Raw genomic sequence first — 25,153 nt, 5'->3', positions numbered from 1 at the left:
CCGCTCCTCATTGCAGCCCCAACGATAACGGAGACCCGACGAGAAAAGGTCGGGTCTCCCGTGCAGGGAGAGATTTAAAAGTTTCCCCCTCCCTTCCACCTCACCCCCACCCCCCCACACACACACCCCAACAAAAAATAACAAAAAACTACATAAAAACATAGACAGAAAATAATAAAACGCGGACGGGCTGCAGAGGCCGCTGCTGACGAGAGTCGCGCCGCCCACCGAACAGGTGTGCAGTCGTAGGTGAAGAGGGAGTAGAGGAGGGGGCTCAGCACACAGCCCTGTGGAACGCCGGTGTTCAGGGTGAGGGTTGAAGAGGTGTGCTTGTCTAACCTCACAGACTGGGGTCTGTTGGTTAGAAAGTCCAGTATCCAGTTGCAGAGGGAGGGGTCGATGCCCAGGTTACCCAGTTTGGTGATCAGTTTAGGGGGTATAATGGTGTTGAATGCTGAGCTGTAATCGATGAACAGCATTCTTATGTAAGTGTCTCTGTTGTCGAAGTGGGAGAGGGCGGAGTGAAGTGCCGTTGAGATGGCATCATCCGTACTCCTATTCTTGCGGTAGGCAAACTGATAGGGATCCAATGTGGGGGGTAGGCAGCTTTTGAGGTGTGCCAGGACCAGCCTCTCGAAGCACTTGGTGATGATGGGAGTAAGTGCAACTGGGCGGAAGTCGTTGAGACTTGCCGCAGTGGAGTGTTTTGGCACTGGCACGATAGAGGTGGTTTTAAGGCAAGTGGGGACAACTGCATGGGCAAGTGACAGGTTGAAGATGTCAGTCCAGACGTCTGTCAGCTGCTCAGCGCAGGCCCTGAGGACGCGCCCGAGGATGCCGTCAGGGCCAGCAGCCTTACATGCATTAGTCCTACTCAGTGCCACGTACACGTCGTAGGGGGTGAGTGTGAGGGGTTGGTGATCGGCAGGGAGCACAGCCATATAACCATATAACAATTACAGCACGGAAACAGGCCATCTCGGCCCTACAAGTCCGTGCTGAACAAATTTTTTTCCCCTTAGTCCCACCTGCCTACACTCATACCATAACCCTCCATTCCCTTCTCATCCATATGCCTATACAAATTATTTTTAAATGATACCAACGAACCTGCCTCCACCACTTCCACTGTAAGCTCATTCCACACCGCTACCACTCTCTGAGTAAAGAAGTTCCCCCTCATGTTACCCCTAAACTTCTGTCCCTTAATTCTGAAGTCATGTCCTCTTGTTTGAATCTTCCCTATTCTCAAAGGGAAAAGCTGGCCCACATCAACTCTGTCTATCCCTCTCATCATTTTAAAGACCTCTATCAAGTCCCCCCTTAACCTTCTGCACTCCAGAGAATAAAGACCTAACTTATTCAACCTTTCTCTGTAACTTAGTTGTTGAAACCCAGGCAACATTCTAGTAAATCTCCTCTGTACTCTCTCTATTTTGTTGACGTCCTTCCTATAATTGGGCGACCAAAATTGTACACCATACTCCAGATTTGGTCTCACCAATGCCTTGTACAATTTTAACATTACATCCCAGCTTCTATACTCAATGCTCTGATTTATAAAGGCTAGCATACCAAAAGCTTTCTTTACCACCCTATCTATATGAGATTCCACCTTCAAGGAAACTATGCACGGTTATTCCCAGATCCCTCTGTTCAATTGTATTCTTCAATTCCCTACCATTTACCATGTACGTCCTATTTTGATTTGTCCTGCCAAGGTGTAGCACCTCACATTTATCAGCATTAAACTCCATCTGCCATCTTTCAGCCCATTCTTCCACATGGCCTAAATCACTCTGTAGACTTTGGAAATCCTCTTCATTATCCACAACACCCCCTATCTTGGTATAATCTGCATACTTACTAATCCAATTTACCACACCTTCATCCAGATCATTGATGTACATGACAAACAACAAAGGACCCAACACTGATCCCTGAGGCACCCCGCTAGTCACCTGCCTCCAACCCGACAAACAACCATCCACAATTACCCTCTGGCTTTTCCCATTAAGCCACTGTTGAATCCATCTTGCCACTCCTGCATTTATACCCAACAGTTGAACCTTCTTAACCACCTTCCATGAGGAACCTTGTCAAAGGCCTTACTAAAGTCCATATAGACAACATCCACTGCTTTACCCTTGTCAATTTCCCTAGTAACCTCTTCAAAAAATTCAAGAAGATTAGTCAAACATGACCCTCCAGGCACAAATCCATGCTGACTGTTCCTAATCAGACCCTGTTTATCCAGATGCTTATATATATGATCTCTAAGTATCTTTTCCATTAATTTGCCCACCACTGAAGTCAAACTAACAGGCCTATAATTGCTAGGTTTACTCTTAGACCCCTTTTTAAACAATGGAACAACATGCGCAGTACGCCAATCCTCGGGGACTATTCCCGTTTCTAATGACATTTGAAATATTTCTTTCATAGCCCCGGCTATTTCTACACTAACTTCCCTCAATGTCCTAGGGAATATCCTGTCAGGACCTGGAGACTTATCCACTTTTATATTTTTCTAAAGTGTCAGTACTTCTTTTACTTTGAAACTCATAGTATCCATAGCTACTCTACTAGTTTCCCTTACCTCACATAATTCAATATCCTTCTCCTTGGTGAATACCGAAGAAAATAAATTGTTCAATATCTCCCCCTTCCCTTTTGGCTCTGCAGATAGCTGTCCACTCTGTCTCTCCAATGGACCAATTTTATCCCTCGTTATCCTTTTGCTATTAATATAGCTGTAGAAACCCTTTGGATTTACTTTCACCTTACTTGCCAAAGCAACCTCATGTCTTCTTTTAGCTTTTCACATTTCTTTCTTAAGATTCTTTTTACATTCCTTACACTCCTCAAGCACCTCATTTACTTCATGCTGCCTATAATTATTGTAGATCCTCTTTTTCCGAACAAGATGTCCAATTTCCCTTGAAAACCAGGGCTCTTTCCAATTTTTACTGTTCCCTTTCAACCGAACAGGAACATAAAGATTCTGTACTCTTAAAATTTCCCCTTTATATGTCCTCCATTTCTCTTCTACATTCTTCCCATAAAATAAAATGTCCCAGTTCACTCCTTTTAAATCATTTCGCATCTTATCAAAGTTAGCCTTTCTCCAATCAAAAATCTCAACCCTAGGTCTAATTTTGGCCCTCTCCATAATTATATTGAAACTAATGGTATTGTGATCACTGGACCCGAAGTGCTCCCCAACGCATACCTCCACCACCTGCCCCGTCTCATTTCCTAACAGGAGGTCCAACACTGCCCCTCCTCTAGTAGGTACCTCTATGTATTGCTGCAAAAAACTATCCTGCACACATTTTACAAACTCCAAACCATCCAGCCCATTTACCGAATGTGTTTCCCAGTCTATGTGTGGAAAGTTGAAATCTCCCACAATCACTACTTTGTGCTTACTACTAATATCTGCTATCTCCTTACATATTTGCTCTTCCAATTCTCGATCCCCATTTGGCGGTCTATAATATATAAGTCTATAAGTGTTGCTACCCCTTTCCCACTTCTCAGTTCCACCCAAATAGCCTCCCTAGATGAGCCCTCCAATCTATCCTGCCAAAGCACTGCTGTAATATCTTCCCTGACTAGTAATGCAACACCTCCACCTCTTGCCCCTCCAATTCTATCACACCTGAAGCAACGAAATCCTGGAATATTTAGTTTCCAATCACAGCCCTCCTGCAACCAAGTTTCACTGATCGCCACAACATCATACTTCCAGGTGTCAATCCAGACTCTAAGCTCATCCACCTTTCTTACAATGCTCCTAGCATTAAAATATGCACATTTAAGAAACCCCCCGCCTCTTATTCTCTGTTTATTTCCTTTTTTTTTCTTTCTCCTCTTGTGCCCGAGTGCTTCCCTTTTCTGCTTCCTGCCTCCCATTCTGTCTATAGTTTTCTCTATTTGAGTCCCTCGCCCCAACCATTCTAGTTTAAAGTCTCCCCAGTTGCCTTTGCAAATTTTCCCGCCAGGATATTGGTCCCCCTCGGGTTCAAGTGCAACCCGTCCTTTCTGTACAGGTCGCACCTTCCCCACAAGAAGTCCCAATGATCCAGAAACTTGAATCCCTGCCCTCTGCACCAGTCTTTCAGCCACGCATTTATCCTCCACCTCGCTCCATTCCTACTCTCACTGTCGCGTGGCACAGGCAGTAATCCTGAGATTGTTACCTTTTTGGTCCTTTTCCTTAACTCTCCTCCCAACTCCCTAAATCCTCCCTTCAGGACCTCTTCCCTTTTTTTACCTATGTCATTGGTACCTATTTGTACCACGACCTCAGGCTCCTCTCCCTCTGATTTCAGGATATCTTGGACGCGTTGAGACACGTCCGAGACCTTGGCACCAGGGAGGCAGACCACCATCCTGGTCTCCCGACTGTGTCCACAAATCGCCTATCCGACCCCCTAACAATAGAGTCCCCAATTATAATTGCCCTCTTCTTTTTGTCCCTACCTTCAGGAGTAATAGGGCCGGTCTCTGTGCTGGAGGCCTGTCCGCTGTCGCTACCCCCGAGCAGGCTGTCACCCTCATCTGTACTCAAACAGAAGTACTTATTTCCAAGGTGTACCGACATTGGAGTACTCACTCGTCACTGCCTCTGCCCCTTGCCCTTCCTTAGCGTGACCCACATGTCTCTCTCCCGTGGTTTTGGAGTGACCACCTCCCTATAACTCCTCTCTATGGCCTCCTCACTCTCCCTGACCAGACAGAGGTCATCGAGCTGCTGCTCCAGGATCCTAATACGGTCCTTGATGTCTGTCTCTAGACTGTCCCTGTCGAAGCGGCCAAGGAAGTGGTTAAGCTCCTCAAGGAAGGAGGCGTTGCTGGATGTGGGGGTGGTGTTGGTGGGTCTATAGTCCGTGATGGCCTGGATGCCTTGCCACATGCGTCGGGGGTCGGAGTTGTTGGGGGTGGGATAGTCAGCAGTGGGTGGGGGTGGTTGTTGGAACTACCTGGGGCCCATGCTGAGAGGCCTGGCATGGAACTGGGCCCGCAATCCAGGTGAATCAATGGCCCTGGACGGTCGGGAGAGGGCCAAGAATCAGTGGCGGGGTCAGTGTGGGCGGCTGGATGATGTGCAGGCAGCGGCAGTGGACTCACCAGGCCTGGTCTGGTGGAGGGAGGGAGTAGTGAGGGCCGGCGGTGGTGAGGGCCGGCGCTGGTGAAGGCCGGCGTTGGTGTGGGCCGGGTCGGCCTCGGAGCGGTAGTTGTGGAGGGCTGCTTTTCCTGGTGAACAATTTAGATGACTATGCAGTTAACATTGTTAGTGAATTGATGATGTGGTGGACAGTGGGGAAGGATATCGACGTTTACAGTAGGATCAAGATCAGTTGGGAAGGTGGGCCAAGGGATGGTAAATGGAATTTAACTCTGACAAGTGTGAGGTTGTAGTTTGTGATGTCAAAGCAGGGCAGGACCTACACACAGTAAATGGTGGAGCCCTGGGGAGTGTTGCAGAACAGAGAGATCTGGGAGTGCAGGTACACAGTTCCATGAAAATGGCAAGTCGGCTGGAGAAGAAGGCATTTGACACACTTTCTATGTACTGCTTGTTGCATGGCGATCATGCGTTCCAGTCCCAACTTTGCGGCAACGTTTTTCCAATACATACTTGTCTTTAACTTCATGTTCATAGAAACATAGAAACATAGAAATTAGGTGCAGGAGTAGGCCATTCGGCCCTTCGAGCCTGCACCGCCATTCAATATGATCATGGCTGATCATCCAACTCAGTATCCCGTACCTGCCTTCTCTCCATACCCCCTGATCCCCTTAGCCACAAGGGCCACATCTAACTCCCTCTTAAATATAGCCAATGAACTGGCCTCGACTACCCTCTGCGGCAGAGAATTCCAGAGATTCACCACTCTCTGTGTGAAAAAAGTTCTTCTCATCTCGGTTTTAAAGGATTTCCCCCTTATCCTTAAGCTGTGACCCCTTGTCCTGGACTTCCCCAACATCGGGAGCAATCTTCCTGCATCTAGCCTGTCCAACCCCTTAAGAATTTTGTAAGTTTCTATAAGATCCCCTCTCAATCTCCTAAGTTCTAGAGAGTATAAACCAAGTCTATCCAGTCTTTCTTCATAAGACAGTCCTGACATCCCAGGAATCAGTCTGGTGAACCTTCTCTGCACTCCCTCTATGGCAATAATGTCCTTCCTCAGATTTGGAGACCAAAACTGTACGCAATACTCCAAGTGTGGTCTCACCAAGACCCTGTACAACTGCAGTAGAACCTCCCTGCTCCTATACTCAAATCCTTTTGCTATGAAAGCTAACATACCATTCGCTTTCTTCACTGCCTGCTGCACCTGCATGCCTACTTTCAATGACTGGTGTACCATGACACCCAGGTCTCGCTGCATCTCCCCTTTTCCTAGTCGGCCACCATTTAGATAATAGTCTGCTTTCCTGTTTTTGCCACCAAAATGGATAACCTCATATTTATCCACATTATACTGCATCTGCCAAACATTTGCCCACTCACCCAGCCTATCCAAGTCACCTTGCAGTCTCCTAGCATCCTCCTCACAGCTAACACTGCCCCCCAGCTTAGTGTCATCCGCAAACTGGGAGATATTGCCTTCAATTCCCTCATCCAGTTCATTAATATATAATGTAAATAGCTGGGGTCCCTGCACCGAGCCTTGCGGTACCCCACTAGTCACTGCCTGCCATTGTGAAAAGGACCCGTTTACTCCTACTCTTTGCTTCCTGTTTGCCAGCCAGTTCTCTATCCACATCAATACTGAACCCCCAATGCCATGTACTTTAAGTTTGTATACTAATCTCTTATGTGGGACCTTGTCGAAAGCCTTCTGGAAGTCCAGATACACCACATCCACTGGTTCTCCCCTATCCACGCTACTAGTTACATCCTCGAAATATTCTATAAGATTCGTCAGACATGATTTACCTTTTGTAAATCCATGCTGACTTTGTCCAATGATTTCACCACTTTCCAAATGTGCTGCTATCCCATCTTTAATAACTGACTCTAGCAGTTTCCCCACTACCGATGTTAGACTAACTGGTCTGTAATTCCCCGTTTTCTCTCTCCCTCCCTTCTTAAAAAGTGGGGCTAGGTTTGCTACCCGCCAATCCTCAGGAACTACTCCAGAATATAAAGAGTTTTGAAAGATTATTACTAATGCATCCACTATTTCTGGAGCTACTTCCTTAAGTACTCTGGGATGCAGCCTATCTGGCCCTGGGGATTTATCGGCCTTTAATCCGTTCAATTTACCCAACACCACTTCCCGGCTAACCTGCATTTCACTCAATTCCTCCAACTCCTTTGACCCGTGGTCCCCTGCTATTTCCGGCAAATGTTCGATCTCAAATGGACCACAATACTGTTCCTGTTAGCGGAATCCCATCCTCGTCGCCAAATTGTTATGTATTTGTGCTGTAATCGGACTTAAAATAAGACTCGGAACACTCCAGTATTTAATATGCTTGTTGTATTGTAACCGCCATCTTGTGTCTCCCTGCGCATGCGTACAATCGCACGTCACTAAAATATACCAATCATATTCTCATACACAACAACAAAGTGCAGGAGTAACTGAGCAGACCAAATCAGTCTGAAGACTGGTCCCGAGACAGCACCCATCCATGTTCTCCAGCAATGTTGTCTGACCTGCTGAGTTACTCCAGCACTTTGTGTCCTTTTTGTGTGTTAACCATGCTATTATTAGTTTCAACCACATACAACGATAACCTGTTACTCGGCTATAGGGACAATCGGCAATAAGAGAGTTGGATAGAGCTCTTAGTAGGTATGTTACAAAACCTACCTGAATTGTCATTGGGAATCTGCCCACAGCCATGTCGGCGATTTTGGCGCTGTTTGGAGGGGGCGGGTTTAAAACGCGATTTTTACTAGGCTGTTCTAATCGCAGATGTTCAGCCTAGTAAATCATTAACGAAAAATCGCTGCAAGTCCCGGTCGCAAAAGGTATTATTAGTTTTATAGGCCTCGATAATATAGTTATAATAGTTTTAAAATTACTGTCTCATTCCGCAACCTCTCGCAGCCCCAGGGTTTTATAAAGCAAACAATTAAAGGTATGTACCTTATTTTTACATTAAATGGGGCATATATATAACCCTGTATATCAAGTTATCTATAGCGAGTAGCTCATTTTGGGCTTTTTATATCCCGCAGTATTTTTCTCGGCATTTGAGGGCACTAATCCAGCGCGATGTGAACGTTCTAAACCAGCGCGTTCACAGAAACCCACTAGAAAGCCGATTTAAATGGGCATTTATTTACAGCAATTGAACACTAAATTCCTTCCATTTGGCCTGTAAATTAATGTAAATTAGATATAAAAATCATGTTATATTGTGAATTATTTGTGAATAATCTTTGGACACAGGCTATTTAAAAATGTTAATCTTTCCTTAAGAAATGGGCTTTTGACTATCCAAGATCACAGCTTTTTTGTAATGTCCATTGAAAATCAATAGGGAACAAGATGCTAATTTCCGAGTATGAAAATGGCCATAACTTTTTTAATACTTGAGATATGAAAGTGAATTTGGTGTCAAATTAAACTTATTGTTATGCTTTATCTGATGGGATAAATTGCAGATTTGATTTTTAAAATCTCAAAATTTTGTAACATTGCTAAACTCTTAGGGCTAACGGAATCGATGGATATGGGGAGAAAGTAGGAACGGCGTACTGATTTTGTATGATCAGCCATGATTATATTGACTGCAGGTGCTGGCTCAAAAGGCCGAATGGCCTACTCCTGCACCTATTTTCTATGTTTCTATAACAGACACCATTCCCGCTCTGGACAAAAGTAAAATATTACGTTTTGGGTTGGGTCTGAAATAGGTTCCTGCACACCTTTGGAATATGGAAGGAAACAAGAGCACCTGGAGAAAACCCATGCGATCAAAGGGAAAAGGAGCAAACTCCATCCAGACAGCATCCATATTCAAGATCCATTCCGGGTCTCTGGCACTTTTAGGCAGCAACTTTATGGCCAATGTACTGCCCCATAGTCTTGAAATGAATTAAAACATACAGTAGCTGTAAAGGGGGACATAGGGTCACTTGGAGATTTAAGACTGAAAATGGAAAATGGATAACCAAAGGTATCAACGTATAATTTTTTGTGTGTTGGAAAACAAAATATAGTGGCACAGCTGGTTGACATTGCTGCCTCACACGCCAGAGATCTGTGTTCGATCCTGTCGTTGGGCACTGTCTGTGTTGAATTTGCACATTCTCCCTGCAAGCGTGTGGATTTCCTCCCACATCCCAAAGACACATTGGCTTTGTAGGTTAACTGGTCTGTAAAATTGCCCCTAATGTGTAGGGAGTGGGTGAGGAAAGTGGGATAACAGAACTTGTGTGAATGGGTAGACAAAAATGCTGGAGAAAGTCAGCGGGTTAGGCAGCATCTATGGAGCGAAGGAAATAGGCAACGTTTCTGGTCGAGACCCTTCTTCAGATTGATGTCGGGGAGGGGACAGTAAAAGAAAAAGAAAGAAAGAGGCGGAGACAGTGGGCTGTGGGAGAGCTGGGAATGTGAGGGGAAGGAGGGAGAAAGCAAGGACTACCTGAAATTCAGAGAAGCCAATGTTCACACCGCTGGGGTGTTAACTACCCAAGCAAAATATGAGGTGCTGCTCCTCCAATATGCGGTGGGACTCACTCTGGCCATGGAGGAGGCCCAGGGCAGAAAGGTCGGATTAGGAATGGGAGGGGGAGTTGAAGTGTTGGGCCACCGGGAGATCAGGTTGGTTATTGCAAACTGAGTGAAGCCTGCCCTGAATAATATACGCTGAATAATCCAACCACATTTTGTTTGGAAGTGGAAAGAAATAACAGAAATTGCATTAATTGCAACGTGTAAAAAGAGTTGAGATATTGTATTATAATTTTGCTGCATGTCATTGTGGTATATATCATGTCTTGATTGGTGAATATGTTTAGTTTGGGGCTTTATTTGAAGCAGAAATAATATGTGAATGTGTAGTGGCCTGGTCAAGGCCGGGAAAAGGCCAGACGCCAGGCGGATTCAAAAGAAGCTTTTTATTCCAACAGAGTACACACCACAACACCCTTGAGAGCACCCCTGACAGCGTCGTCGGGAAACCCCGTGGTAGACCAACGCCCCTGTCCCTCAATCGGCGAGGGGGATGATCCAAGGAGTGGCCTGCCCCCCAGGGAGCGCCACATGACCCCCCCCCCCCCCCCCCCAAGTACCCGAGGTACGAAACGGACAGGAGGCGTACACGGCGGCCAGCCCGGGTGCACACAACGCTCGGCCCTGGAACAGGCGACTGATCAACAAGTGCGGGGGACGAAGTAGCCAGAGGAGAAGGTACCCTAGACAGAGGCCGCCCTCGCTTACGGGGCCGCGCTACCAGCGCCGGCCGATCGATATCGATATGTGCTGGCTTCAACCGCGCAACTGAAACAGTCTCACGCCGACCCCCCATGTCCAGGACGAACGTCGACGAGCCCTGTTCCAAGACCCGGAAGGGACCTTCGTACGGCCGCTGTAGAGGTGTCCGATGTGCATCCCTGCGCAGAAAAACAAACTGGCAGTCCTCCAGAGCAGAGGGAACGTGCGGACGGAAGGACCCATGACGAGAAGTGGGCACCGGCGCCAGCTTGCCCACCGTCTGCCGAAGACGTTGCAGAGCGTCTGAAGGCTGCTCCACCTGGCCACGTGCCGGCGGGATGAACTCCCCAGGCACCGTTAACGGAGACCCATACACCAACTCAGCGGAGGAAGAGGCCAAGTCCTCCTTGGGTGCGGTGCGTATCCCCAGCAAAACCCACGGTAGAGCATCTACCCAGTCTGGGTCAGTGAGCCGCGCCCTCAGGGCACCCTTAAGCTGTCGGTGAAACCGCTCCACTAGGCCGTTCGCCTGCGGGTGGTACGCTGTCGTGTGGTGCAGACGAACAACCAGGAGGCGTGCCATGGCCGACCACAGCTCTGACGTGAACTGAGGCCCCCAGTCGGAAGTTATGTCCAGTGGAACCCCGAACCGGGCGATCCAGTGCGCCAACAATGCTCGAGCACAGGTGGTTGTTGCGGAATTCTGTAGCGGAATGGCTTCAGGCCACCGCGTGAAGCGGTCCACAATGGTGAATAGATACGTCATGCCCTGGGACGACAGCAGCGGCCCCACGATGTCCACATGAATGTGGTCGAAACGTTTCGAAGGAATGGGGAACCTTGCACCTTGGCGGTCTGGCACGGGTTACAAGTGCGCGCCCAATGTCCAACCTCCTTCCGCAGCCCGTGCCACATAAAGCGGGAGGCTACCAGGGCATGGAGCACCTCAAACATCCTGCGCCGCCAGGCGATGGGGTCGATGGGTCGCGGAACTCCAGAGGAGACATCGCACAGCAGCGTGGTACCTCCAGGACCACAGACAACGTCCTCCAACTGCAGGCCCGAAACTGCCGTACGATAGGCAGCCATCTCCTCGTCGACCAGCTGAGCAGCTGCCAGGTCGGAATAGTTAATCCCCTCGCCGACTTGGAGAACCGTGTGGACTGCAGGTCTTGATGAGGCATCGGCCACCCTGTTAAATTTGCCCTCAACGAACCAGATGGAGGTGGTGTACTCGGACACATACGCCAACTGCCTCTGCTGCCGGGCAGACCACGGGTCTGATACCTTGGCGAACACGAAGGTTAGCGGCTTGTGGTCCGTGAATGCAGTAAATGGTCTCCCCTCCAGAAAATAGCAGAAATGACGTGCGGCGAGATACAGGGCACGGAGCTCACGGTCGAAGGCGCTGTAACGACGCTGAGGACCACTGAGATGCCTGCTGAAGAAGGCAAGTGGCCGCCAGCAACCCTCAATGAGCTGCTCTAACACTGCCCCAACCGCAATCTCCGAAGCATCCACCGTCAAGGCGGTCGTGGCATCCTCTCGTGGGTGGACGAGCATTGTGGCCTCAGCCAGTGCCTGCTTATCCCTCTCGAATGCCGCTGTTGCTTCCACGGGCCAATCAACCTCCCTGCGATGAACAGCAATCAGGTGGAAAAGCGGACGCTGACGGCAGGAAGCGGTGATAGAAGGTGACCATCCCCACGAATTCCTGCAGGCCCCTAACTGTGGTTGGACGGGGGAACCTGCGGACAGCATCCACCCTGGTCGGCAGAGGCACCACCCCTTGTTCAGTCACGCGGTGGCCGAGGAAGTCGATAGCCGTCACCCCGAAACGGCACTTGGACGCGTTGATAGCCAAACCGAAATCGCTGAGGTGCTGACGCAGTTGACGGAAGTGGATGCACTGCTCCTGTCGCGAGCGACTGGCCACCAGAATGTCGTCCAGGTACACAAAGACAAATCCGCTGCACACGCAGTCCATAAGCCGCTGAAAGGCCTGCGCGGCATTCTTCAACCCAAACGGCATCCGTACAAATTTGAATAGACCAAATGGTGTAATAATCGCCGTCTTCGGGATATTGTTGGGGCGGACCGGAATTTGATTGTACCCTCGCACGAGGTCCACCTTGGAGAATACGGATGCTCCAGCCAGATGGGCATCGCCGGATTTTGCCGCGGGGGCCGACTGGGAGCAGCGGAGACGCGGTGGATAGCGGTCCCGAACTGCTCTGAGTCTCCAAATGCCTCGGGAAGGACGTCCACTGCTTCCAGGTTGTGATGGTGAGAATTCCACAGCTCATCGGCATGCTCACCCAACGCCTGCATGTCGGTAAACGGATCCCTGGCGAGCTGCATGCGAATGTCGGGAGGCAGCTGCTGCCGGTAGGCATATGTAAACAGAAAGCACGGCTCATGGTCCCCCATTAGGGTGAGCATGTCTTCCAGGAGGGCAGATGGCCGGCGGTCGCCCAGGCCAAGCCTCCTGATGAGAAATTCTTTAAGGCCAGTATATTTATTTGTTACCGGGGGGGCCCTGAGGAAAGGCTTAACTCGCCTCGCAGTTAGTTGGTCAAGCGAGCCAACCACGTAATAGTACTTAGTCTCATCCTGCGTGATACCTCTCACAGCAAACTGGGCCTCGGCCAGCTGGAACCAGGTTTTGGGTTCTTCGGTCCACAGAGTTGGGAGTTTCAGCGCAACAGCGTTATTATCCATCACGTCGGGGTCACCAGTTGCAGTGGCCTGGTCAAGGTCAGGAAAAGGCCAGACGCCAGGCGGATTCAAAAGAAGCTTTTTATTCCAACAGTCAGAGTACACACCACAACACCCTTGAGAGAACGTTGTTTAAGAAGGAACTGCAGTCCCCCGCCCACCCCCGCCCCCGATCAGTCCCATCCCCCAGCCTTCGGGCTCCTCCTCCTCCTTTTCCTTTCTTGTCCCCGCCCCCCCCGCCCCCCGATCAGTCTGAAGAGAGGTTTCGGCCCGAAACGTTGCCTATTTCCTTCGCTCCATAGATGCTGCTGCACCTGCTGAGTTTCTCCAGCTTTTTTGTGTACCCTTGAGAGAACCCCTGACAGCGTCGTCGGGAAACCCCGTGGCAGACCAACGCCCCTGTCCCTCAATCGGCGAGGGGGATGATCCAAGGAGTGGCCTACCCACCAGGGACCGCCACAAATGCTTCATTGAACATAATTCCGACTGGTGACTACACACTTCGTCCGAGCACATTATCGCACGCGTCATGCAAGCCGTCTTAAATGACCACCTAAACTGTCATTTGGTAACTTAAAAAGGTTGCCCGGTTGACAACAGAGTAAAAAAGTAAAGTGAGAGCCCTGCAGGGTGTATAATATTGTTGACACTGTCATAGGCCTTTATTACATATGCTATCACAGTGAGGAGGTGCCTGGTGAACTCACTGTGGTGGATGTTAATTTGTGTTAATTTGTGTTTATTGTGTGTTTTGTTGTTTATTATTATATGTATGGCTGCAGGCAACGACATTTCGTTCAGACCGAAAGGTCTGAATGACAAATAAAGGATCTAATCTAATCTAATCTAAAACAACACACTGTAGTCTCTAAACAACCCTTCAGTAATTTTCCTTGCCCTCTATTTCAGAATAATAGTGTTTTAAGCCGATAACTCGACACTAGCATTGGCAATAAATAAATAAATAAACAAATAAGCGCAGCTTTCCAGCCCTTTATCTCACTGCAAATCGGTGTCAATCTGGTGGACCATCTTCCTCTAGTCATGGGGGTGAGGGATTGAGAGGGGCCTCACTAGTGGAACAGCCTAGGGCCTCTCTTCATCTAAATCCGGCCCTGGTTTTACTGTATCTCAAATAGCAGAGACCCAGCACAGATCCCTGCAGAACTCCACTCTAGCCTGAATGAAATCCATGTCGACAACACCCACCGCAATGCCCTCACCCATCACCTCCTCAACAAACTCGATGGAGTTAGTCAGATACGACTAGTTGTCACCCCACACCTCCTGCATTCCCAGGACGAGCCAGCCTCTCCCAATATCCCAAGTCATTGTCCCGGGAACTACCTGGTGTAACTGCGCCCAGACTCCAGCTGTAGACCAGGGCAGACCCAACTCTACCCCCTGTCATCTGAAGCTGCCAGTCCTGCCCCACTCATCCCTCCATCCCTACCACACTCCCTCCCTCCAACCCTCCCTCCATCTTTCCCCAACCCTCTCTCTTTCCCCCTCCATCCCTCTCTCCCTCCATACCCCCCACTCTCTCTCCTTCCACCCCTCTCCTTTGCCCCATCCCTCTGCCCCACTCTCCCTCCATCTCTCTTCCTTCATCCCCCTTTTTTGCTCCATCCCTCTCGTCCACTTTCCCGCCACCCCTCCCCCTCTCTCTCCATCCCCCTTCTCTCTCCATCCGTCTCCCCCTCTCCCTCCCTCTCTCCCACCATCTCCACTCTCTATCTCTCTCTCTCTCTCCCTCCCTCCCTTCCCCTCATCCCTCTGCCTTTGCTGTCAGCCTCATGGTGGGGGGGGGGGGGGGGGGGGAGGTGGCGGATGAGGACCCCACCCTGCCCAGCCCTGCCCTGGGGCCAGCCGTGGATGTACAGAGCGAGGCAGTGTTCCCGCCCGCCCCTCCCACACCAGCTGAATTAGGATAATAGGAGTCAGCTGCTGCCTGGGGAGACGAGGAGCAGAGGAGAATGCGCGGATAGAGAGAGGACAGGAGCAAGGAGAGATACGGAGAAGAGAGAGCGGAGGCAGAGAGAGAGAGAAGGGAGAGAGCAGCGGGGAGACGAGAAGAGGGGAGAGAACAGGAGCGGGGATAGAGTGGAGAAACTAGAGGAGTGGGGGAGGGCGAGGAGAGGGGCGGAGAGAGCACGAGGGGGAAGAAGCGGTAGAGGAGTGGATAGTGAGTGGAGAGAGGACAGGAACAGGGAGTGAGAGAGGAGAAGAGCGGGTGGAGACAAGAGGTGCAGGGTGGAGAGAGGAGAGCGTGAGGAGAGGAGAACGTAAGGGGAGGAGGTGAGAGGAGTGGAGAGCGTGAGGGGAGAGGAGGAGAGGAGGACGAGAGGAGGATAGAGGAGAGAGTAAGGAGGAGAGAGAGGAGGAGAAAGAGTGAGGAGAGGAGAGGAGGCGAGGATAGGAGGAGAGAGAGAGTAGAGAATCAGGAGGAGGGGAGACTAGAGGAGAGTGGAGCATTGTGGTGAGGGGAGAGGTCACTGCCCATGGATGTGGATGACGTGCTGCGAGAGTGTGGGGGCTTTGGCCGTTTCCAGCTGCTGCTGCTGGCACTGCTCTCCCTCGCCCGCCTGCCCCTCCCCTGGCACTTCCTGCTGCACATCTTCCTGTCGGCCGTTCCTCCCCATCACTGCCGCTCCCCCCACCAGCCCACGGCCAGCAACCTCAGCCGGGACCCCCACCTGACCCCCGCCGACCCCGGGCCCTGCCGCGCCCTCCCCCCCTCACTCAACCACTCCTCCCTCCCCTGCACCAGCGGATGGGAGTACGACACCTCCCAGTTCACAGCCACCATCGCCACAGAGGTACGGAGCGGGGCCAGGGGGAGGGAATGGGGGACTGGCGAGAGGGGAGTGGCAGTGAGGGGATAGTACAGTGAGAGGGAATGGGGAGGGGGGATAGGGGAGTGAGGCAGGAAGGGAATGATGGAGAGGGGGAGGAATGGGGCAGAGCGAGGGGGAGGGGTGGGGAATGGGGTGGTGAGGGAGTGACGAGAGGGGAGGGAAGTGGGAGGGAGGAGGAGGGGTGATTAGAGGAGAGTAGTGGGAGAGTGATGGGGGGGGGGGTGAGGAATGGAGATTGAAGGGAGGGGTGGAGGGGGAGAGGTGAGTGGGTAAACGGGACAAGCCTAGAATGCCAACTTGTTTGGCATGGACAAGGTGGGCCGAAGGGCCTGTTTTTCTGCCACAGAGGCTAGTTGAGGCCAGTTCATTGGCTATATTTAAGAGGGAGTTAGATGTGGCCCTTGTGGCTAAGGGGATCAGGGGGTATGGAGAGAAGACAGGTACGGGATACTGAGTTGGATGATCAGCCATGATCATATTGAATGGCGGGGCAGGGTCGAAGGGCCGAATGGCCTACTCCTGCACCTATTTTATAGTTTTCTCTGTTTCTATGCTGTACAGCTCTATGAATCCAGGATGGGGGGGGGGGGGGGGGTTCCCCGGGGGGGGGCACCTGGCTGCCTGTGCTGAGCTTGTGTCTTGCCCTCTAACCCCCCCTCCCCAGTGGGACCTGGTGTGTGATCGCCGCAGCCTGAACCAAGCTGCCGGAACCTTCTTCTTCCTCGGAGTCATGTTGGGTGGCCCCATCTTCGGCTACTTGTCCGACAGGTTAGGGGGGGGGGGGGGGGGGGGGGGGGGGGGGGGGCAAGGAAACAGGAGGGGCAGCACCAAGCTGTTTGGATTTGGCGGCTCAGAATGACAAGTCGCGGACTGGGGGTCGGGACTGGGAGTGACGTTGGGGTCCGGTCGGGGTTGGGGGGGGTCGGGGGGGGGGGGTCAGGGGTCAGAGTGACCACTCTCACCTTGCCCAGGTATGGGCGGCGCCGGCTGCTGCTCCTGGGCTGCCTGGTGACGGCCATCTTCGGCACCATCGCCGCCGTCTCCACCGGCTTCACCATGTTCGTCATCTCCCGCTTCCTGTCCGGCCTCGGCCTCACCGCCATCAACATTACCGCCTTCACCCTGGGTGAGCAATGGGGGCGGGGGGGGGGGGGGGGGGCAACGGGGGGAACGGCCTATGGGATGGGGAGGGGTGATGGATGGGAGGGGTAGATGGATGAGGAAAGGGGGAAAGGGAGGGGGGGTGTACAGGGGGGCGGGGGGAGATGAGGGGAGATGGGGTAAGGGGGAAACGGGGTGGCCCATCTCCGGGGGTTGGGGGTTGACAGAGGGGCAGGATATATGGTGGATTAAGGGGGGCGTTGGGAGGTTGGGGGGCAAACCAGGGAGGGGTGGGGTGGGGAAGGGATGATGGGGGTGGGTAGGTGGGGCTAGGGGAGCTTCTGAAATGACTGTTTGGGCTGAGTGGGAGGGGTTGGGATGGGGGGAGGGGTTGTTTGGATTGAACACATTGACTCCAGTCTGAACTTTCTCTTGTTCCCTCCGTTCCCCTTTACCCCCCTCCCCTCCCCTGCTCTACCTCCCTGGTTATCTCACCCTCTCCCACTCCCCCTCTTCCTCTCCCTCTGCCCCCACCAACATCTCCCCTACTCTTTCCACCCACCCCCCCCAGCCGTGGAGTGGACGGACGTGAAGCACCGTGCCCAGGTGGGGGCAGTGTGCAGCCTGGCTTGGTGTGTGGGTAACATGTCGCTGGCACTGATGGCCTTCCTGCTGAGGGACTGGCGTTGGCTGCAGCTCGCTGTCTCCACCCCCTGCCTACTGTTCGCCGCCGCCTGCTGGTGAGGGAACACCCCCCCCCTTCCCCGTCTCCCCCCCTCTTCCCCGTGTCTGCCCCTCCTCTCAACGTCTCCCCCATCCTGCGTCTGCTCGCCCTCTACCCCCAACCTCCACCTCACACCAATCTCCCCCTGCCTTTCCCAGTTTCCTCCGTCACCCCCACACCCCATCTTGACCCCCAACCTTACACTCCCCTCCCCTGACCCCGCCCCCCCGACCTTTCTCCCCAGGTGGGTGCCGGGAGTCGGCGCGCTGGCAGCTGTCAGTGGGGCAGATGGAGGGGGCGCGGAGTGGACTGCTGACCTGTGCCCGGCTCAACCACACCCCACCCCCCCACACAGTGCAGGTGAGTCACCCCTTCCCTGACCCCTGACCCCCAACCCCCACCCCGACCCACACCCCCATCCCCACTCCCACCTCCACCCCCACTACAAATGAGTCACCCCATCCCCGGCCCCACACCCCCACACCGACCCACACCCACACCCCCCCACCCACTCTGTAAGTGAGTCATTCGGGAACCCAATCCCTGACACCCCCCATCATGGGGCAGCAGAGGGGAAGGGGTGTGGGGGGTATGGGGGGTGTGAGGGGTGTGGAGGGGTGTGGGGGTGTGGAGGGGGTGGAGGGGGTGGGGAGGGGGGGGGGGTGTGGAGGGGGTGGGTGTGGAGGGGGGTGGGGTTGTGGGGGGGGTGGGTGTGGAGGGGGTGGGTGTGGAGGGGGTGTGGAGGGGGTGGGGCGGAGGGGGTGGGGGTGGAGGGGGTGGGGAGGGGGTGGGGTGTGTGGAGGGGGTGGGGTGTGGAGGGGGTGGGTGGGAGGGGGGTGTGGAGGGGGTGGGGTGGGAGGGGGGGGGGTGTGGAGGGGGTGGGGTGTGGAGGGGGTGCGGAGGGGGTGGGGCGCGGAGGGGGTGTGGAGGGGGGTGTGGTGTGGAGGGGGTGTGGAGGGGGGGTGGGGTTGGGGAGGGGGTGGAGTGTGGAGGGGGTTGGGGGGTGGGGGTGTGGAGGGGGGGTGGTGGGGGGGGGGGGTGGAGGGGGTGGGGCAGGCAGCCTGCACTGACCCTGTGCTTTGTGTCAGGAGCTGGAGAAGTTGCAGAGCCTAGGACGGGCTCCCCGCCCCTCGCCCCTCGCCCTGGTGAGGACTCGGCAGATGTGCAGGATCACCCTCTGCTCCGGAATGGTCTGGTAGGTTATGGGGAGGGGGCACGGAGACTGGGGGGAGGGGTTACTGAGACAGGGAGGGGTGTGGTGTATCTGGACTTTCAAAAAGCCTTTGACAAGGTCCCACACAGGAGATTAGTGTGCAAAATTAGAGCACATGATATTGGGGGTACGGTATTGACATGGAAAGAGAACTGGTTGGCAGACAGGAAGCAAAGAGTAGGAATTAATGGGTCCTTTTTTGAATGGCGGGCAGTGACTAGTGGGGTGCCACAAGGCTATGTGCTGGGACCCCAGATATTTACTAGATATTAACGATTTAGACGAGGGAGTTACATCTCCAAGATTGCGGATGACACAAAGCTGGGTGGCAGTGTGAGCTGCGATGAGGATGCTATGAGGCTGCAGGGTGACTGGGATAGGTTTTGGTGAGTGGGCAGATGCATGGCAGAGGCAGTTTAATGTGGATAAATGTGAGGTTATCCACTTTGGTGGCAAGAACAGGAAGGCAGATTATTATCTGAATGGTGTCAGGTTAGGAAAAGGGGAGGTGCAACGTGACCTGGGTGTGCTTGTACATCAGTCACTGAAAGTAAGCATGCAGGTACAGCAGCAGTGAAGAAAGCTAATGGCATGTTGGCCTTCATAACAAGGGGATTTGAGTATAGGAGCCAGGAAGTCCTACTACAGTTGTACAGGACCCTGGTGAGACCACACCTGGATTATTATGTGCAGTTTTGATCTCCTAATTTGAGGAAGGACGTTCTTGCTATTGAGGCCGTGCAGCGTAGGTTAATTCCTGGGATGGGGGGACGGTTATATGATGAAAGAATGGATTGATTGGCCATATATTCACTGGTATTTAGGATGAGAGGGGATCTTATAGAACCATATATTAAATTCTCAAGGGATTGGACAGGCTAAATGCAGGAAAAATGTTCCCGATGTTGGGGAGTCCAGAACCAAGGGTCACAATTTAAGAATAAGGTGTAGGTCATTTAGGACTGAGATGAGGAGGAACTTTTTCACCCTGAGAGTTGTGAATCTGTGGAATTCTCTGCCGCAGAAGGCAGTGGAGGCCAATTCACTGGATGTTTTCAAGAGAGAGTTAGATTTAGCTCTTAGGGCTAAAGGAATCAAGGGATATGGGGAGAGAGCAGGAATGGGGTACTGATTTTAGATGATCAGCCATGATCATATTGATTGGTGCTGCTGGCTCGAAGGGCTGAATGGCCTACTCCTGCACATATTTTCTATGTAGTGGCTGGAGTGGATCACAGAGACGGTTGGGGCACTGAACTCTCGTTGCCACTGATCCTGTGGGCTCCATGGTTATTCCCCATGCTGATCCTCTCTCTCTCCCTCTCTCTCCACCCTTCCCCCCCTCTCTCCCTCTATCTCTCCCCCTCTCTCCCTCTCTTCCTCCCTCCCCCCAGGATGGGAGTGTCTCTGTCGTACTACGGCCTGAGTTTCTCAGTGTCGGGGCTGGGCCTGGGCCTGGGCCTCTACCTGACCCACTTCACCTATGCGGCGGTGGAGATGCCGGGGAAGCTGCTGGCCTTCCTGCTGCTTGAGCGTTTGGGCCGCCGATGGACCCAGGCTGGGCTGCTGCTGCTCACCGCCAGCGTCATGGGCCTACGCTGCCTGCTGACCCCCGGTGAGGACCCAGCCCTGACCCAACCCCCTGATTCTGAACCCCCTCCCCGGTGAGGACCCACGCCGATCCCTGATCCCTGAACTCCGACCCAACTCCCCACTTCCCCTCCCTGTCCTTTCTCCGTCCCCCCCTGGTCCGGCTCCCCCTGGTCCCACAGTGTCTTGCTTTCCCCCAACCCCCAGTCTCTCACTGCCCGTGTTGTGCCCCCAACAGGGCAGCAGGTGCCTCTCCTGGTGCTGGGGATCGTGGGCAAGGGCAGCGCGGAGGGTGCCTTCACCACCGCCCTCTTCTACATCACCGAGCTCTTCCCCACCTCACTCAGGTACGCTCGGGGGCGGGGGGGGGAAGGGAGAAGAGAGGGGCTGTGGATCCGTGTGGGGATGGGGGTGGGGGTGGGCGTGGGGTGGGCGGGGGGGGTGTGAGTGGGGCCTGGGGTGGGGATGGGGCTGGGGGCGGGAGTGAGGTTGGGGCTGAGGATGGGGATGGGGTGGGGGGGGGTGGGGCTGGTGATGGGGTGGGATGGGGGTGGGGGTGGGGTGTGGGGTGTAGATGGGGGTGGGAGTGGGGCCTGGGGTGGGGGGGGGGGGGCGGGGCGGGAGTGATGGGGGTGGGGCTGATGATGGGGATGGGGGTGGGGATGGGGCTGGGGGCTGGGGATGGGAGGATGGGGGTGGGGCTGGGGCTGAGGATGGGGGGGATGGGGAGTGTGGGGTGGGGGTGGGGGTGGGGCTGGGGGCGGGGTGTGAGGGGGTGGGGCTGAGGATGGGGAAGGGGTGGGGATGTGGGTGGGGGTGGGGGGGTTACAGCCTGGGGTGTTGTGTGGGAGGGCAGGGGGGGGGGGGGGGTGTTTGCGGGCTGTGTGACCCCCACAGTGCAAAGCCCAGGTTGTCCCTCCACCCACAGGCAGAGCGGGCTGGGCTACACGTCGCTGATGGGGCGCCTGGCAGCCTCGGCTACGCCGCTGGTGATGCTCCTGGACGAGGTGTGGGTCTTTCTGCCTTCCCTCATCTTCATCAGCGTCACCCTGCTGGCTGCAGCCATGTCCCTGCTGCTTCCCGAGACACGGCACGTGCCTCTGCCCCAGACCGTGGGCCACGTAGAGGACAGGTGGGTACAGCCCAGCACTGGCACAGCGGGCACCGACACACAGTGGGCACCGGGCACCGACACACAGCGGGCACCGACACACAGTGGGCATCGACACACAGCGGGCACCGACACACAGCGGGCACCGACACACAGCGGCCATCGACACACCGTGGGCACCGACACACAGCGGGCACCGACACACAGCGGGCACCGACACACAGCGGGCACCGACACACAGCGGGCACCGACACACAGCGGGCACCGACACACAGCGGGCACCGACACACAGCGGGCACCGACACACAGCGGGCACCGACGCACAGCGGGCACCGACACACAGCGGGCACCAACACACAGCGCGCACCGACACACACCGGGCACCGACACACAGCGGGCACCGACACACAGCGGGCACTGACACACTGCGGGCACCGACACACAGCGGGCACCGACACACAGCGGGAACTGACACAGCGGGCACCGACACACAGTGGGCACCGACACACAGCGGGCACCGACACACAGCGGGCACTGACACACCGGGCACACAGTGGGCACCGACACACAGTGGGCACCGACACACAGCGGGCACCGACACACAGCGGGAACTGACACAGCGGGCACCGACACACAGCGGGAAACTGACATACAGACATAGGGCACTGACACACAGCGGGCGGGACCGAGACACAGCGGGCACCGACACACAGCGGACACTGACACACAGCGGGCACCGACACACACGGGCACCGACACACAACGGGCACCGACACACAGTGGGCACCGACACACACGCACACGGCACTGACACACAGCGGGCACTGACACACAGCGGGCACTGACACACAGCGGGAACTGACACATAACGGGCACCGACACACAGCGGGCATCGACACACACTGTGGGCACCGACACACAGCGGGCACTGACACACAACGGGCACTGACACACAACGGGCACCGACACACTGCAGGCAGGCACCGACACACAGCGGGCACACACACGGGCACCGACACACAACGGGCACCGACACACAGCAGGCACCGACACAGCGGGGCACCGGACACACTGCATGCACCGACACACAGCGGGCACTGACACACAGCGGGCACCGACACACTGCGGGCACTGACACACAGCGGGCACCGGCACACTGCGGGCACTGACACACAGCGGGCACTGACACACAGCGGGCACTGATAAACAGCGGGCACCGACACACAGCGGGCACTGACACACACAGCGGATACCGACACACACAGCGGGCACCGACACACAGCGGGCACCGACACACAGCGGGCACCGACACACAGCGGGCACTGACACACAGCGGGCACTGACACACACACGCAGGCACCGACACACAGTGGGCACCGACGCACAGCGGGCACTGACACACAGCGGGCACTGACACACCGCGGGCACCGACACACTGCGGGCACCGACACACAGCGGGCACCGACACACAACGGGCACCGACACACAGCGGGCACTGACACACACAGCGGGCACCGACACACAGCGGGTACTGACACACAGCGGGCACTGACACACTGCGGGCACCAACACACAGCGGGCACTGATAACACAGCGGGCACCGACACACTGCGGGCACCGACACACAGCGGGCACTGACACACTGTGGGCACCGACACACAGCGGGCACTGACACACAGCGGACACACACACAGCAGCGGCACCGACACACCGCGGGCACTGACACACAGCGGGCACTGACACACTGCGGGCACCGACACACAGCGGGGCACCGACACACAGCGGGCACCGACACACAACGGGCACCGACACACAGCGGGGCACCGACACACAACGGGCACTGACACACCGCGGGCACCGACACACAGCGGGCACCGACACACAACGGGCACTGACACACAGCGGGCACTGACACACCGCGGGCACTGAACACACAGCGGGCACTGATACACAGCGGGCACCGACACACTGCGGGCACCGACACACAGCGGGCACCGACACAGCAGGCACCGACACACTGCGGGCACCGACACACCGGGCACCGACACACTGTGGGCACCGACACACAGCGGGCACCGACACACAGCGGGCACCGACACACCGCGGGCACCGACACACCGCGGGCACCGACACACCGCGGGCACCGACACACTGTGGGCACCGACACACTGTGGGCACCGACACACTGCGGGCACCGACACACTGTGGGCACTGGCACACAGCGGGCACCGACACACCGCGGCCACTGGCACAGCGGGCACCGACACACCACGGGCACCGACACACAGCGGGCACCGACACACAGCGGGCACCGACACACTGCGGGCACCGACACACCACGGGCACCGACACACTGCGGGCACTGACACACCACGGGCACTGACACACCGCGGGCACCGACAAACAGCGGGCACTGACACAGCGATACACTGCGGGTACTGACACAGCGATACACTGCGGGTACTGACACAGGGGGTACCGACTATCCGACATGTCGCAGGTACCGGGGACACATCACACACACACACTGACCCACAATGTGTTGGCAGGTACGGGCGTAGGAACGGAGGAGCAGTGGCGACCAGCGTGACGGACATCGCCCTACAGCCGCTGGGAGCGGGGGAGTCGCAGACGGCGTTGAGTGAGGAGAGCGAGTGAGGGGGTCGGAGACTGGGGGAGGGGGGCTGTGATCCACACACCGAGCAATAAACACCCCGTTGACAGAAGGGGCGGTGTAATCAATGATGAGGGAGGACCCACAATGCACAGGGATATAAGAGGAGCCCCTTCTGTGAGCCCCTTCCCAACCTTGGATCAATGTGAAACCCTCCCCCACAGGGCTGACCACCTCCCTCTTTCCCCCCACACCCGGGGTCTGGCTCTCTCCCAACCCCAGGGTCACCATGAGGTCTTTGCGGGCACAGACACACATCAGGCACTGGCACAGCGGGCACCGACACATTGTGGGCACTGACACACTGCGGGCCCCTGCGGGCCCCTTGGATTACTGCTAGCTCCTATGATTCAATTCCATCCCCACCCTTCCCACTCATCCCCCCAGCTTCTCTCCCTTTCCCACAGCGGCCCATTAACCCACTGACCCCGCATGTCGCTCTGGGGAAAACCCAACCCACACGGTCACGGGGAGATCGTGCAAACTCCGCACAGGCAGCGTCGGAGGTCGGGATCGAACCGGGGATCCGGTAGGGCTGCAGCTCTGCCCGCTGTACCAGGGGCTGCCCTGGCACTGGATCGGGGTACACAGCACCCCCACCTACCCCTCACATGCCCCCAACCACCAGGACCTCCCTTGTTATGCTCCTTGTTGTCCCTGTCCCACAGCCGGCATCTCTGCCCTTCTCCGGGGGCTGGGCACCCACTCCTGGGTGACATTGCTCTCCGGTTCTGCCCTCACCTCCCCAATGACCT

At 55.1% G+C, this 25,153-nt stretch overlaps 1 protein-coding gene across 1 annotated transcript; it reads left to right on the top strand.

Annotated features, from left to right (window-relative positions):
• Nucleotides 1–15,628: 15,628 nt before the first annotated feature.
• Nucleotides 15,629–24,738, top strand: LOC129697679 (solute carrier family 22 member 7-like). The gene is given in 13 exon segments (XM_055636388.1): nt 15,629–15,946; nt 16,650–16,753; nt 16,957–17,111; nt 17,658–17,826; nt 18,055–18,064; nt 18,066–18,170; nt 18,899–19,005; nt 20,418–20,638; nt 20,852–20,960; nt 21,542–21,745; nt 23,713–24,159; nt 24,274–24,378; nt 24,621–24,738. Coding segments are annotated over 13 exon segments (2,172 nt in total).
• The last annotated feature ends 415 nt before the right edge of the window (nt 24,739–25,153 follow it).

This window comes from Leucoraja erinacea, chromosome 5 (genome assembly GCF_028641065.1).
Source record: "Leucoraja erinacea ecotype New England chromosome 5, Leri_hhj_1, whole genome shotgun sequence".
Lineage (NCBI taxonomy): Eukaryota > Metazoa > Chordata > Chondrichthyes > Rajiformes > Rajidae > Leucoraja > Leucoraja erinaceus.
This window is presented reverse-complemented; position numbering and strand designations above follow the sequence as displayed.